Source organism: Parasteatoda tepidariorum, chromosome 8 (assembly GCF_982258835.1).
Source record: "Parasteatoda tepidariorum strain Cologne lab strain chromosome 8, Ptep-v5.0, whole genome shotgun sequence".
NCBI classification, from domain to species: domain Eukaryota; kingdom Metazoa; phylum Arthropoda; class Arachnida; order Araneae; family Theridiidae; genus Parasteatoda; species Parasteatoda tepidariorum.
Genome location: NC_141762.1, coordinates 15,386,514 through 15,403,988, shown reverse-complemented (window position 1 = coordinate 15,403,988; position 17,475 = coordinate 15,386,514). Strand labels below are relative to the sequence as shown.

Below are 17,475 nucleotides of genomic sequence, written 5' to 3'. Positions count from 1 at the left end.
GAAGTAGTGTTGTATTTAAAAGCTGATTTATTCTCACTTCTTATAATTAAAATGATTGATGTTCTTAAATGCTGAAGTTCTATACCTAAGCATTTAAGAACATCAATTACGGTACATCAGTTTTCCATCTTGTGGATAAGGAAAATTTCCCACGATTTTATTAATTATCTAAAAACTGTAAAATAATCAATTGCGATTGAAATAAATCTAGCTAAATCTTTTGGATGAATTTAACAGGTGTTGTTATCTCAGGAACAAAGATAAAGACTAGCATTTCGATAAATCGTAAAAATATTAACGACAATACCTTCCAAATTGTGATTTTTCAAATATTTCCCCAGCAAAATCATTAAAACAATGGCCATTTATATATATTTTTTAACCCTCTTTATAGCTACTTTATATCAAAAAACTGCTGCCACAGATAAATTTATATTTGAAGATTGCAGTAAGTAGATGTTTTGATGATCTTTTTCTTCTAATCTTCTAGGAACAACCGAATCTTAAGCCTCATAAATCAAATGAAAAATACAGAAATATTTCAATTTACCTCCTTTATTTAAATATTGATGAGATCGGAATTAATAGCAAGAAAGAAAGGGAAAAATACAAAAATTAAACATTTATCACACAAAATTTCGCTTATTCATGAGATCAATAAATAATTTTAATGACATTTACTATTTAATTTTATTGTTTTCTTTTTTTCATATTTAGAATTTACGAAAGAATTTTTTTTTTCAATCCACCTTTCAATTTGTCTCTCTTTATTTTGAAATGCAATTTACTATTTTAGAAGTAAACTAGAGCACTAACTAGACCTTCAGTTTGTTAGAATAAATTTAATAATATATGCTTACTACGAGTTTCTTCATCATAAGCAGATTGTCACTTAAAAGCCATCCTTTGTGCATATCACTGTAAATCTTAAAGAAAAAAGTAAAAGAAGAAAAACATTTACCAATATGTGCTATTTTTCAATATTTAAGCGAAATAAAAGCAAAAAAATTGTTGCCCAGCATTGAACTGTCCTCCAAATTTTGAGATAACGACTATCAATGTTCAACTTCGCTGCCTTGTAATTTTAAACCCAACCCAGAAGACAAAAAACTCTTGGATCATGCATCGGAAAAAAACTAGCCTTCGTGGAGGACTTTTTGATGGACCTAACCCGTATTTGCTTCACATACAGAGAAAAACACCACAAAAATCTCCCACAGTTAGCTCGACGCCAAGGAAATTTTAAACCACAATGCATGCAGAACACTGTACATTATTTTCAATGTGAGCACTGTGGCCGGTGCACACCGAGAGTGTAATTCGCATCAACCAACTATCGTTAGGATTCGAACTTGAGTCATCTCGTTGGGAGGCGAGTGCTCCAACCCCTGAGCCACCAGGAGCCTTACAAGAAGGTTGTCGAATTTTGTCCTATCACTTGTGAAGAACGCGGAGGGAAAGACTTAAAACTTGATGAAATTTGGAAGCCTTTCAAATCATACCCTTTCAGCTGCGTACTGTTTCTTCTAGCAATCAAACATGTTTTGATGCTTTCAGTACCTTCTTTCTCAATAGCACTTCGCTAGAATTCGACAGCGTCTTTGGTTTTTTATTGCTTCCTCCTTTGGTTTACCCTGTTTGTTTACATGTCTTATATACTATATATACTATTGCTCAAATATTTATTTAAGATTCCCTATGAGGACTTCTCTTTTTGACAAGGACTTTAAAAATATATGTTAAGGATGGCCGATTATTTCAGAACACTCTGCATTAATACAAATCTTGGTGTAAACATACATATTTAAAAAAAAAATAGAGCTAGCGATACATATCGCTGCTTCAAAACTAAAACGACGCATCTACGTTTGCAGATGTGTCGTGTTAGATTATATATATATATATATATATATATATATATATATATATATATATATATATATATATATATATATATATATATATATATATATATATATATATATATATATATATATATATATATATATATATATATATATATATATATATATATATATATATATATATATAATATGATGATATTGATGGCTATGTCATGTTTCTCAATTACGGAATTCGGGACCATTGCTGGCGTTTTTATGAAAAAATACTCATTTGTAGTAATAATGTAATGTAATATAATATAATATAATATAATATAATATAATATAATATAATATAATATAATATAATATAATATAATATAATATAATATAATATAATATAATATAATATAATATAATATAATATAATATAATATAATATAATATAATATAATATAATATAATATAATATAATATAATATAATATAATATAATATAATTTAAAGTCGAGTTAAATTAATTCGAACATGCATATAGATTAAAACTTTGTGGAAAAAAAAAACATAACGGAATATCTACTTGCATTTGACAAAAAAATAATACATTTCAAAAAAGAACTTAAAAAATTAAACAAGGGAATTGTTTTTTAGATACAATCCATGTTCACATAACCCATAGAAAGATACTGTTTTCTCTGTATCTTTCTCTACTGATGCCTGTACTGCATTCTGAGTTGTTGCCTTTACGAAACCTTCACATGTATTTTTGATAGGGTGAGCGATCCAGAGTTGGCCAAAAATGTAATCGATTACATTTCTAGATTACAGTAATCAATTACTTGTAATCATGGTTGCAATTTTCAAAAATTTTGATTACAGCTGTAATCATGATTACAATATTGATTACAGTAATCAATTACTTGTAATCGTGATTACAAAGTTCGATTACAGCTGTAATCATGATTACATAGTCGATTACAGTAATCAATTACTTGTAATCATGATTACAACTTTCAAAAAATTTTGATTACAGCTGTAATCATGATTACAATTTTGATTACAGTAATCAATTACTTGTAATCATGATTCCAAGTAATTGCGATTACAAGTAATCACAACAAAAACGATTACAAGTAATTATGATTACAAGTAATTAAATTATATGATTACATGTAATCATGATTACATGTAATCTGATTACATGTAATTGTGATTACATGTAGTCTAAATACACGATTACAAGACTATTGTATTCTTATAAATGATTATATTTTACAGTAGATAGTAGAATGTATTTTATAATGATACATTTTGCACGTATTAACATGTACTGCATTTTGTATGTATTTGTATACGTACAAATGAGTGTAACTAAAATGCATGTACATATGATTTTATCTAGTGCATATATTCAGACATTTTAGTTTCACACACATGTGCATACACTTATATTGTAGGTATAAAATATATGTACGTATGTATATAGATAATAATTACGTATGTATGTGCAAACAATGTAGACATGTACATTTATACACAATGAATATATGCATTTTATGCAAATATTTGTGTATGTAAAATGTATATCTATGTTCATGTACGCATATATATACAAGTACTTGTGTTTGTACGAACATAAATACATTGTCTGTACAATGCATGTCCCATGCATGCATGTGCAATTTATTTATGAGCAGTATAATATATGTATGTACAATATAGGTATATCTGTAGGATGTACAATATATGTATGTATACATGTACATGATATGCATGTCCAGTGTATTTATGTACATATACATAATATGTTCATGCTCAATGTATGTATCCAAATAGGCATAATACATTTGTGTACGATTGTACGTACATTGGGCGTATTTATATTTTACGTATATTCATACATACATTCGACATGCATAACGTACGTACATACACACATTTGAGATGCATATAGCGTACAGATGTATATACATATAGCGTACAGATGTATATTCATATAATGTACATATGATGAAATGAACATATAATGTTCATATAATGTACATATGTGTATACATATACAGTACATATGTGTATAAATATATTGGGCATAATTCTTTCGTACAAATTTTAAATGTGTACATGCATGCTATCCCTATCTATGCATATGGTGCAATGTATATATGTCCAATGAATGCATCCACACATGTACAATACACGTATGTTCCATGTATGCATATCCATATGTACTATATATGCACGTACAATACATGAATGTATGTATATACATTGTACATACGTACATACATTACACGTATACATATGTACATTACATTTATGTCTAAATATGTGTACAATGCAATAAATAAAATGCATGTAAGTTAGCTTTTAATGACTCAAGCAAGTTAAATGACAAAATCAAACGATATTTAAATTTAGTTTTCTGCTTTAATTGTTCTACATAATTTTGAAATTCTCTGAATAAAAAATTTTTTTCAGGTATTTTCATGAAATGTTTGACAAGGCAGATTTATTTTTTTTATAACATAATGCATGATTCATAGAAATTTTTTAAATAGTAAGAAAAACGGTAAATTTTATGTGTGGAATTTATATTTAGAAATTCAAAATAAAATTATCGTTTGCTTTCTAAAAAATATGAGGTCGAGTTTCATATGCCTTAGAATAAATTTTAAAACAAATTTTAATAACTTTACTCATATAAATTTTTTTAATGTATGCACAATGTAAGTGTATATTGTAATTACATATATTTAAATGTACGCACGTATTTGTACATTACTTGTAATTATGTACATGTATACGTTGTATGTACATTGTGCATATAACTATTTTTTTGTACATCCATGCATTACATGCGCATAAGTATTAACAAAGTATGTAGTTATACAAGTACATACGTAAGTTGTACATAAGTGCATACTTTGCGTGCACATATATCGATGTACATATAAATATGCATGTATACATGTACGCATTTTATTTACGCAACTATGTGCATATATTGCACCTTTAAATAACATTCTTACATATTGTACGTAAATACGTACAATTTTATATACATACGTACATTGTATATACGTGCTATTATCGTAAATTTATACAATATATGTACTTAAGTACATAAAAGCATGCAAACGCATAAACATTATTTTCATATACGTTCATACATACATTGTCTATGTATACAAAAATAAAAAACATTGCCTTTTTGTACAAACTAACATACCTGCGTACATGTATCATAAATGCATAATTATATGTACTAAGCATATGCGCATTGCATTAAGTATATTACAATATAATTATGAATATTGTACGTACAAACAACGTTTGTGCATACATTGTATGTATAGGAATCGCAAATTGTACGTTCATGCGTGCGTACATTCTATGTACATAAAAATATGTAGGCACATGAATACTTACATAAAAATTTTGACTATAGTATACAATCGTAATAACTTGTAATCGTATAGTTTGATTACAAGTAATCACAATTACATGTAATCAAATTACATGTAATCATGATTACATGTAATCATATATTTTGATTACTTGTAATCATAATTACTCGTAATCGTTTTTGTTGTGATTACTTGTAATCGCAATTACTTGGAATCATGATTACAAGTAATTGATTACTGTAATCAAAGTTGTAATCATGATTACAGCTGTAATCAAAATTTTTTGAAAGTTGTAATCACGATTACAAGTAATTGATTACTTGTAATCGTGATTACAAGTAATTGATTACATAGCTGTAATTATCTGTAATCAATTACAGTTGTAATCGATTACTGTAATCAACGGCCAACTCTGGAGCGATCGCATATTCTGTACTTTTTTAAATACCAAAATCCAAATTTAATAAAAGATAACCGATTGAAAAAAAAAGTTTAAAAAAAAGCAATTTCGAAAAGCGATTTTTGTTAAAAATTAAAGGTTTTTTTCTATTTCTAGTGATTTATATTCAATCGATTTATTTTTAATTTTTGAATTTGTCATATAAAACTATGTATTTTAACGAAAACATTTTCTACGACCTAACATAAACTTTTTTTTTCTCAGCGTTATTAAATTAAATGATAAAAAATAAACATTAAGAATTTATTTTTGCTGTTAGTGAATTCTAGATATTCGTGGAAAAACTTTTAAAAGTACTTTTAATAATATTTCCGGCTTTGCTAGTACTTTTAATAATAATTCATGTTCTGTTGATTATGTCTGCATATTACTTCGTAAATTTAACCATAATTCTTTGAAATATTTGTTATAAATAATTTTAAAAAAATGGAGTCATTAAATGCTTAACCGTAACTAAAATTTCAGGTTCATTAAATTTTAATTTGCAAACTCAATGGCGTATTTTCCGATTAACTGTTCAATTCACTTACTAGTTGGCTAATTCCCTTACTAGTCACTTACTCTCCAAGTCCCGCAGTGGACTGATTGTTAAGACACGGTTCTCAGCAGATCACCGAAGTCAAGCATCACTGACTGCCGTCAGTGTGCGGGTGGGTGACCACCTCGATCAGTCTGAGTAGGGACCGAGGGTGTGCTGTATTGGTCCTCGTTAAACTGTTCTACCGTAAAGTACTCGACTTCACGTGCAGGTCGCCGGGCTATCATAGCTGGGGTGCCATCCCCTCTGCAGAGGATCAAAATTGTGATGTCATGTTTTCGGATCATCCTCAGGGATGTTTCCCAGACCGTCGCCAATAGCCCATTGTGCAGCTCTAGCACGACGTAAATGAACAAAAACAACAACTAATACTCCAATTCACTGATTTAATCCGGTTGTTGCTGTAGTAGTTGTTGTAGTTCATTTACGTCGCACTAGAGCTGCACAATGGGCTATATGCGACTGTCTGGGAAACATCCCTGAGGATGATCCGAAAACATGCCATCACAATTTTGATCTCCTGCGGAGAGGATTTTCCTAATCCGGAAAGAAATGTTAATAGTTTTAGAGACTGTTATTCATAAAAACTATTAAATGATGATTGCTATTAAAATGACTATAGCGGATTTTTTTTCTCCAAGTGAAACGCTCTGAAGATATCGTAAAAATATTTTAACTTGTAGTGATAAACAATGCCTCTGGTTTGTTTTACTACTTTTTGCATCGATGAAAGCAGAAAGCTGAAATTGGAAGGGGCAACAAAGGGGACAATACAAAAAAAAGTGGTTGTAGTGATAGAATTACCCTATAGGGAAAAGCAGTAATAAGTTTTTCTTCGTTCATTTTAGGCAAAGGCTACAAAAGTATTGTTACCATAGACAATTTTTCCCTAAAACCTGATCCTATATCCTTGAGTCGAAATATTACAGTGTCTGGTAACATAATTCTCCACGAAGATGTTCCGGATGGTGCTTTAGTCAAGGCTAAGTTTTACAAGGTAAAACATTTGTTTGGAGTCGCTGTAAGCATTCCTGTACCCTGCGTATTTGGCTATGGATCTTGGTGAGTATCATAGTTTTATATAGTTTGCTTTGTTTGAAACACATATTTTTCTACGCGCGCACAATCAGAGCCTGATTATCGTCTAGGCCCAATAGGCATGGGCCTAGGGCCCACAATTTCTGAGCGGCTTCAAAAATTAGTAAAAAGTCTAATGAAAGGTGGGATAGCTTTGTGTCGGATTAAGTACTAAATAAAAAATAATTACAGCTTACAATAAAAAATAATTCAGATAATCAGTGATTTTTAGCGAAAATCACTGATTTCAATTGTTTGTGGTCACCAAACTATTTTTCATTTTAATATAACATTGTTTTGTTGTTTTATACTTTGCTTTAATTTATAAATACGTAAACTTTATCTTAGAAAAGTAATCTTCAATTGCCTGTTTTCAAAATTTTTTAGAATGTTTATCTTGAATCATGCAGTTCAATAGATTATTTTCTATTGTAAAGTAGTAAAGGAGTAAAGTAGTAAAGGAGTAATTACTCAAAATATTACACAAACCTCAGTAATTTAATTTCAAAATATTTTGTAAAGGGCCCGGAGAATTTGGTGGGCTCTGGGCCTGAATTTGCCTTGATCGGTCCCTGCGCACAATATTCCAAACACAAATCAAACTAAAAAATTCTTTAATGTTAATGGATTTGTTAATTGATTCCAAGAGTTCCTTAATACTCTAATCTCTTTAATATTTCGATATTTTTCATTGAAGAACACGGTTTTCTAAGGGTCATCATTATTTTGGCAAAAACAAATATGAATTTTTTTTCGCTTATCGCTAAAGAACTTTTTACTCGTATTGTACAAGAATCCGGAAGACTCATAACACATGAATTTTCGCTTTCCCAACGAAGAATAGGCAGCTAAATTTATTTGCCCTCTTCTAATCTCTTTGAAATCCTCACACCTGTGTTACTATTTTCATCTGGAATCTGAAATATTTATATATTGGGAGCACACATGGCACAAAGACTTACACATAAGATTTCTTAAATTTAATATTTTATTTGCTTTCTATATTTGGATTTAAGATTCGTCAGTAGCATATTTTTTAATATTAAATACCAATTAAGAACTTCTTTTCATTGTTACTGCACCTTAAATTCTATTATACTTATTAACAATATTACCAAAATCAGACAGTTTTTTTTCTTCGGTGTTGCTATTCGCCGTTATCTACGCATTTACTTATTATTAGAATGATTCTTATAAAAATTAGTGTATGATGTATACATAATTTATTACAGCAAGTGAATAATGTGTTTATATGAACCAGGAGTTTCGAAACGCATGAGCAAAAATTTAAGGGGTGACAGATACTGGTTTACTTGTTCCAATATATGTTCCAGAAGTTTTCTTGTCTTCAAGATTGGGTACAAAATTACAAAAATTCGAAAATAAAAGGCTACAGATTTGAGCACTTGTAGTCGTAAATTCAAAATTGAATCGACTGTTTAACGACGGTTTTAAAATAAAATAAGAATAAGCTATTTAGCTTGCTCTCGGTCACCGTGGTTTTTCTTCGGTTATTGACTCCCGTTATCAGTTTTCGCCAAGGGCGCCAGCAGAATAATATAAAAGGGGGTGCAACCCTCTAACAAACTACCCCCCCCCCAAAAAAAAAAAATTTAAAATATTCTGTTATTAGATATACTTTCATCTGCTAATTTTTCTCAAGATACATTTCTTCATTGTTAACAAGATATTTTAAAAAAAAGTACGAATTTCTGGTACTAACAATTTTTGCCATGAGAAACTGTATTGATGGCGCTGGCATAGCTACTGACTTTGAAAAACAAATGACTACAAACAGTACTTTCGTATACTAGCGTGTTTGTGCACGCTTAACATTGGTATTTATTGTATTGATGAAGTTTTACAGTAGTGAGAAGTCAGTTTATGTTATACACCTTTGTTAAACTAAATAACTAATGGAAAATATAACATTACTTATATTTCATTAAATGAAATTTAAAAATATAGCTTAGATATCTGCCAAGATTGTGCATGCTCAGTGTGCATAAGAAAAGAATCAAAGATGACTCAAAATTCATGGAGAAAGTTATAAACATATTTGGACAGAAAACAAGACGATTACAATTCTTGTTTGATTAAACAATTTTTTAATTGTTGTGTATCAATAATTACTTAATTATTTGTTTTTGAATAAAAATATTTATAATGAAAAAATTTTATAACAAATTTGTCTTTCTGTATCTCTTTAATTGTTTTTTAAAAAAAAAGCCAGGGGGGTGCAAGTGCATCCTCTTGCACCCCGCTGCCGGCGACCTTAGTTTTCGCTGAGCAGAGCATATTTCTAACGTCAATTTGCTGTTGGGTCTAATGAAGGCTATAACTTTTTTTTCGTTACAGTACAAATGAGCACTGCAAATATATGAGTGGAACAAAAGAACAAATTTGCCCATTCTTTCCAACAGGCGAGAAATGTGATTGTCCATTGAAAGCTAACTCGTACAGCGCATCTAACATTATCATGGCACCACCAGATCTCGGACCTCTAGTAAAGTATCTCGCCTCGGTAAGCGTACATTTTGGTTCCCCGGCTTTTACATCAATATATTAGGTTCAGATAAATTTTTAAATATTTCATACACTGTTTAGTAAACGGAGATAGAATATTTAAATAATAATGAAACAAAAATTTAAAAAATTAATTCGTCTCTCAAGTAGACAAGGAAATAATTAAATTTTTTTCAGAACTAAAATAAAAAAAAAGTGAAATTATTGGTGGTGATAGAGCTTTATTACAAAAATAATGTGCCCTATGTCAGTATCGGATCCAGCGGGGGGGGGGGGATCATCGGGGTCATGACCCCCCCCCAAAATTGAAAATAAAAAATAAAAATAATAATTTTTTAATAGTTTACAAAGGAAATAAAATATTCTAAAAATTATTTAAGGGGCATATACACCTCCTAGGTAGGTCGGAAAAATCCATTTTTTTCCATCTAATTATGTTCTTCACTGTTTCAAGAATTATAATCCAAAAGATTAAAACGAAATTCTAAACGATTAAATGGACTAGCATTATTAAACATTCATCGAGAAATTTATTTGGATGCTGAAAAAAATCATCGACAGATTTGCCAAAGTTTCTAAAAAACGCATTACATTTATTATTTAAAGATGTTGAATACTTGAATTATTTATGTATTGTTCGATTGTTTATTATGAAAAAAATATCTGAAAATGCTAGCATTAAAAACCCCAGTTTTTTTTAAAAAAAAAAATTTGAAAAATTTTTTTTTATTGAAAGAATTAATTGCGGGGGGGGGGGGGAATCTGAGTCTGTGACCCCTCCAGGAAAAATTTCTGGATCCGCCCCTGCCCTACGTTTTTTTGCCTTTTTTTTTTCGTCTGACAAAAGTTATTTTTTTCGCTTTAGACAACTTGAAAGAAAATTGAAGTGAAAGTTATTAAATTAATTTATTTTATCTCGGGAAGTGGTCAGAATTCATAGTTAGGTAGCTGATTTCAATGCAGGATACAATTTTCAGAGTGTGATAAAGTGGAGATACTTTATGTATTATTTATCAAACAAGTGAATTATTTCAATTTTTTTGAAAAATTGTATCCTGCATTGAAATCAGCTACCTAACTAAAATTTAAGGATTCAGGCTAGTTCAAAGGTGATCGAAATGTTAATAGACCAAATTCGTTCCGTCGACTACATTATGTGATTGAAATCACTATGCAGCATCATAAGAAGGTTGGAATTGGGTATACTATAGCCTACGTCACAGATCGTGTTATTCCTACTAAATTTAACTAGTAAACAGCATTTTCAGCGAACCTGATTTCTAGCAACAAGTAAAAGCATCAAACGAAGTTGTTTTACCGAAGTTTATGAATTTAGTAAGCATATTTAAAGCTCAGTTTATTAATTAAACTAAAAGGTAAATGTTATTCCTAGTAAGTGGAAGTAGTTGTGCTTTTTTCATATTATACCCAATTGATATTATCTTCTACTAAGAGTTCCAATTGGAAACTGAATGAACTAGCTAATTCGCTAATTTCATTGTTCCACGGAAATTAGTTATGAAAACATAACAACAAAGGTTTTTATTCCTTAAATTTCAAATAAATAAATAAAACACTGTACATAGACACTGCATTGTACAGGTACAGAGTTCTACACCGGAAAGTGGTAAGAATTTTGATTGGCGATTGAGTACCATTGTGAGAATATTTCTGTTCACTTACAGTCAGCTTATTAGACGCACAATAAAATTCTATGTAAAATCTTAATTATCAGGTGATATTATACAGCTTTATTGTTTTCACGTAACTGAAACCGGTTTGCACTTGTTTACGTTCGAGCATCAATTGGTTAACATTATAATGCAATACGTTAAAAATAAATATAAATCATAAATCGGAAGTATGCTATAAATTTCCTGAATAAAACCCATTACATGCATGTTTAAATATAAAAGTATTGCATGCAAACTCGTGCAAAACATGTAATTATTAAAAAACTACAGTGCGTCTAATAATTGGATCTAATTATTATAATATACTAATACAATATCTGATATAATAAATATTCTATATTTATATAATATAACGTCTAATTTATCCAATCGTAAATTTATATTATATAAAGCCTAATTTAACCAACTGATACACGAACGTAAACAAGTGCAAACCGGTTTCAGTCTCGATAAAAAAGTCATTGAAAAAAGAATTATTGCATTTAGTAAAAAATTAAAATTTAAGTTAAATAGGATTACATTTCCATATTTATTTCCAATTGTTAAATTTCATAAAAATCCGATTAAATTTAGGTTTATAGCATGTGGTACTAATAGTTATAATTCTGATATTAGTAAAAGGTTTTTTTGTTTTTTAAAAATTATTTTGCTCAAAATTAAAGAAGAGAAAAATATTGTTATTGATAGTAATGTTGAAGTTTTGGATTTTATTAAAAAAAATTATATTTCCAGCATTAACACTTTTGATTTTGAAAATTTGTATACAAGTATACCACATGAAAAAATTATTGAGATTTGTGAAGGTATTTATGACAGGTATTTATTTGATGAAAAAATTGATAAGTTTAACTGGTTGGATTTATGCAAGTTTAATCTTTTTGAGAATGTTCTTTTTAATAGTTTAGATTTTTATAAACAAACTATTGGAATTCCACTAGGTAATTCCTTTTCTGGGGCTTTTGCCAACATTTTTTTTGCATTTTTTTGAGGCTAAATTTCTTGAACATAAAGAACTTAATGCTTTCCGATACAGTGATGATTTTATTTTGTTTAATTGTGATGATTATAATTTTATTTATAGTATTTATCCTGGTGATTTGGTCCTGAAAAAAACTAATGAAAATTGTTTTAATATTGAATATTTAGATTTTAAAATTGATATTGTTAACAGTTTTATTAAAATTGGTGTGCTTGATAAAAGAAAAGCTTTTAATTTTAATGTTATTTTTTTCTGCAACTGTAAAACTAATTTGTGTAGTAAGATATTCAAAAATCTTGTTTTTTCACAATTAGTTAGGATCAAAAAAATTTGCAATAATGTTGAAAGTTTTCGGGAAGCTGTGGATAATTTTTTAAATAATTTGAGTAAAAATGATTTTCCTTTTAATTTTTGTAATGTTAATTTTTTAATTAAAAAAATGATTGATGGTTTCTAAGTTTTTATATAATTTTTTCTTTTAACAGGGCGCAATTCTAGTCTTAACTGAGCAGCCCCAGTTAAGCATTCTATTAATTTGTCTACGTATTTCTTTCTCCTGACCTTTTCCATTTCATTTTAAACTTCTTCCGCGCATTTTAATAGGGGGCGTTGGTTTTTCAGTTTTTAGTGTTTTCTTTTCCTCTACTTGCTTTTGAAGTTGATACTTGACCTGTGACTTAGTGAGTTTTTATTTTTCTGATGATTTTGATTGATTTTCTTTTCTTAATTTGTTAATTATTTTGAATGTATCTTGTTTTTCCTGGACCTCTATACAAAACCATCGGGGTACTGAGGGAGATATTTTAAGCATTTGCTTCTCCCTCAATTAGAAATGGTTTTGTTTTTAATGGCTACCGAGGCCGGTACCCCCTGAAGACGTCGGCTTCGGTGGTCATATTTTTATTTTATTCGTTTCTTATATAGTATCACCTGATAATTAAGATTTTACATAGAATCTTATAGTGCGTCTAATAATTTGGCCAGGGACTGCATAACGTTCGAAAAACAATTGAATCTTATTTGTCATCGATCCAACAGACATGGATCTCAGGTAAATTTGAATACTTTAGCTGATCCTGAAATTGTAGAAAATTTTGTTTGTTAGATTCTACTCTCACAGACACGAAAATGAATTAATAAATGAGTACTTGAATATGCGAATCAAATATGTTTAAAAATGGTGATGACACACAAAGTTTTAAAACAACACGAACGCCACAGAGAAATAATTACATTGAGCCATGATAAAAGAATGGTTAATTTTATCGCAACAACGAATAATTTAAAGATTTTGTTTTTTAAAAATTTATCCGCATATTTAGATATTACTTATTTAGAGTCGCAGACGAATATTTAAAAATAGAAATTCATTAGCTGTAAAAACGCAACTGATTAATTTAAATATCTCAATCTGAAATTTTGAAATCTCATTAAAGTTATTTATGGTAAATGGTAAGTTATGCCCAAACCGGGATAGCCAAATCGGTAGGGAGTTGGGTGCATTTCCAAGTAGTCGTGAGTCCCGCCAGCCGAAGACATCCCGAGTAGTAAATGGTGACTTGGTCACGTTAAATCAGTCGGGTCACAAAATCCTCCAAGTTAACGTAACAAATCAATACCTCAATATGTTCTGAATCGGAGATTGATCGTTCTCTGATTCAGGTCAAAATTACGATCTGTGGATGAATGAATGGATATATGAATAGGTCCGCCCTGTAAAAAGGGGTTGTAACGGGTTCGTGTGACTGAAAGGCGTATTATAGGCCATAGATGGCGCCACTGATGAACATGAAACGCACCCTCTGCCTTAAATTCGCTTGGTTTCACCTAGCAGGCTTGGTGGTATTAGAAAGTGGCATTGGAAACAACAACAGTTATGCTTATAATTTTTTAAAAGATTTTTAAACTGTGCAATTTACAGCAGGTGAAAAAGTGGTCATCGTGCTCATTTCACCTCCTCCCCTCCGTTGTGTCCTCTACTACGCAAGCTCAAATTAACTTATTTTGACATAGTTTCTAAAAATAGATATTAAAGGCTGATTTTTCAGATCACCTTCCATATAAATAATCACAACGCCTTAACGTCTGCTTAGAAAATAGTTCACACTTTGAGGTTTGTTCAAGACACAAAAATCTAGTTAATCCAAATCATAAAAAAATATTGTTTTGCAAACAATATTCAAAATTTTCTTTCCATAAATAAAATTGTGCATAATTTATATCTCTTTTGCACTCTCTACTTACTTGTACTTATTTAAATTACAAACGATAAAATGTTTAATTGTATTTTCTAATTTTTTGTAGGGTCATTTTAAGTTTGAAATGAGAATACTGACGAAAAAGCCCTCCAAAGAGATAGCCTGCGTTTATTTCACTGGAAAAATTGTTGCCTGAAATATGTATACTCTTGTCATGTAAATTAATAAAAAAAATTCCATTTCAAAATCTTTGAAACTTTATTTTTTTAATCATAAACCTAAAAAAATTGTGTGAAATAGTATTATTTACGAGCTTACGCAGAAGTGATTTTTTCCTGAATCTCTAGATTACCTAGATAAAGTAACGTCACTTATTTCTTTCCTACCTTTGTGCCGCTTTCGATTTTGATTGGCTGTCGCTGATCACATGGGTAAACTGTCGCCATTTTGGTGACTTGTTTAAATGGCGAAGTATCATTGCGCCCTATCTGTTATTTTTATTTTCGCCTTTCTTTTTTTTGTATGTTTCATACTTTTAAATTTATAACAACTGGTTGTTGCGCGTACGGGTGTTCAAATGAGTGAAATTTTGGCTTTAAATTAAATCGTTTATCTATTGGAGATTGCAAGGAAAAACGACTGAAAATATGGCCGCATAGTATCGGCAGATGTAAATGGAATTCAAACGAAAACAGCACATTGCGTCAGGTAAGCTAGAAATTTATTCATTCATTTGTTGCAAAGTTTTTCCTTTGTTATTTATATTTAAGTATCCGGGGCCTTAATTTATCCTAGTACCAACTCATACTTTTCGATAATACAAAACTTTCTTTTCAAGAAGCTTTTGTATTATCTTGACCAAAAATAATAGTTTGGTAGATATTCCCTGTTATTCTTCTTTCATCTAGTACCGGATAGGTAGTGGTTTTGAAAACCTTGTGGAAAAGACTTCAGTTGCTAAGATCGTAAAAAAAGAAAAAAAGGATCGGTACTTGATTAAAAAAAAAAATTTAAAACCAGAACTATAGCTATAATAATTTATTTAGCTGTATTTTAGTAAATATCTTACAATTATAATTTTCAGGTTTTAATAGCTCTTCCAATATGTTCCAATAAAAATATTCTTGTGAATAATATTTAAAAAAAAAATACTTCACCGTTCCCCTTACGAGCACAAGTGAAAAAATATTACAGGGCTTGTACGTACCTGAAAAAAAAAATACCTGGTATAAATTTTGTTATAAGAAAGCTGAAAATCTCTTAACATTAGCTTCTACTATCGAATTAAAATTTCACAACCGCCACCTTCAGATCTATTTATTTGCAAGAAATTTTTCTAGTAAATGCAAACACAATAATATTAAAAAATATGTTCATATTACTATTAATTTTTAATTATAAACTCTGGTAATAATAGTTTTTAGAAATAGTTTTAACGATGAAATTTAAAACAATAAATCAAATTTAATAACACTTTCATTACTCACAAGACCGATTCACTTTCACAGATCAAAATAAGTATTATGTACCAATCACAAATTGATTTCGGAAAAGCACCTACTTCTTAAGTGTTTTTTAATTATTTGATGAATCACGAATGTTTTCAGACTTAAGTAACGGGCACACGCGAATACAATTTACTTGAAATCACTTTTCCCAAGAAAGCACTAAATAAAAAAAATGATCACAAATAGGGCCTCTATAAATTTCTAAAGATCGCGACCAATCATATACACTGGCAGTAAATCAGAAGCATGTTTTTCACAATTTTTTTTTTTTTTTTTTTTTAAATACGATTCTAAACAAAATAATGAATTCCGCGCATACAAAAAATTACATTCCGCGAACAAAATTCCGCGCATATGCGCAGTATGGAAGCATTCATATCATGCACAATTTTTAAGGATTTTTTTTTAATTTTCAAAGGATATTTTTATTGTTAATTAAAAGTCACCTTAAAAATTTCGTTTAATTTTATTGGATATTTCAGCAGTTATGGTAAGAAGGACGTAAGTAAAAAAAAAAATAGTTTTGTATAAAAATGTCCATATCTTCCTGAATATTTAATCTAGGTTTGCGAAATTTTGTGCAGCTATTGCATATAATAACAAACGTAATTGACATAATTTGCTAGCTTATCGCTATATTGTTTAGCATAAGGTATTCAAAAACATTTATTTTTTCGTTTGTAATTAATTACCGGACCCTCAAATCTCTAACAGCTTTAAACTTTATTGATGTGTATGAGAAATATATATATATATATATATATATATATATATATATATGGGTCATTCTCACAAAAACAGTCATTTTCATGTCTTCAAAATATTTTATGTTTGTTTTACAGCTCATGAAAAAAAAAAAATTCAGGGAAAGTGTCCTTCAGAATACAAGCTAACAAAAGAATAAAAATAAAATTATAAATTTTTATTTTTTATTTATTTTAGGTAATTAAAATATACCAATATATCATTCCCTCACTTGTCCCCACTGCTGATTTAAAAAAAGAAAAAAATTGTTTCTGAAATAAGAATTTTTTTTTACAAATTCATGTTTTTTATTTCAGAATACTGAAATATAGAATTCAGAAAATCAATTTTAAATTTAATTTCTGATAAAAATATTAACACAGCACTATTTTAAACTTTGTCCCCAGTGTTTCGCGTCATTCCCTCACAACAATGTTCTTATCACCTGCATTCTTCTTAGAATAAAAATATTTTAATAAAAACTTCAGAAGTTAACAACTG

At 29.3% G+C, this 17,475-nt stretch overlaps 1 protein-coding gene across 1 annotated transcript; it reads left to right on the top strand.

The window, feature by feature from the left end:
• The first annotated feature begins 213 nt into the window (after positions 1 to 213).
• On the top strand, positions 214 to 14,969 carry LOC107452780 (ganglioside GM2 activator). The gene is made up of 4 exons (XM_016069360.5): positions 214 to 448; positions 7,097 to 7,310; positions 9,684 to 9,849; positions 14,829 to 14,969. Exons 1-4 carry the CDS (start codon positions 358 to 360, stop codon positions 14,916 to 14,918), a joined length of 561 nt encoding a protein of 186 aa, XP_015924846.3. The 5' UTR covers positions 214 to 357; the 3' UTR covers positions 14,919 to 14,969.
• Positions 14,970 to 17,475: the final 2,506 nt, after the last annotated feature.

Coding starts and splice junctions, on each gene's coding strand:
- LOC107452780 (XM_016069360.5), top strand. CDS start 358: ATGGCCATTTATATATATTTTTTAACCCTCTTTATAGCTACTTTATAT. Junction 449..7,096: donor ATTTATATTTGAAGATTGCA/GTAAGTAGATGT, acceptor CGTTCATTTTAG/GCAAAGGCTACAAAAGTATT. Junction 7,311..9,683: donor GTATTTGGCTATGGATCTTG/GTGAGTATCATA, acceptor TTTTCGTTACAG/TACAAATGAGCACTGCAAAT.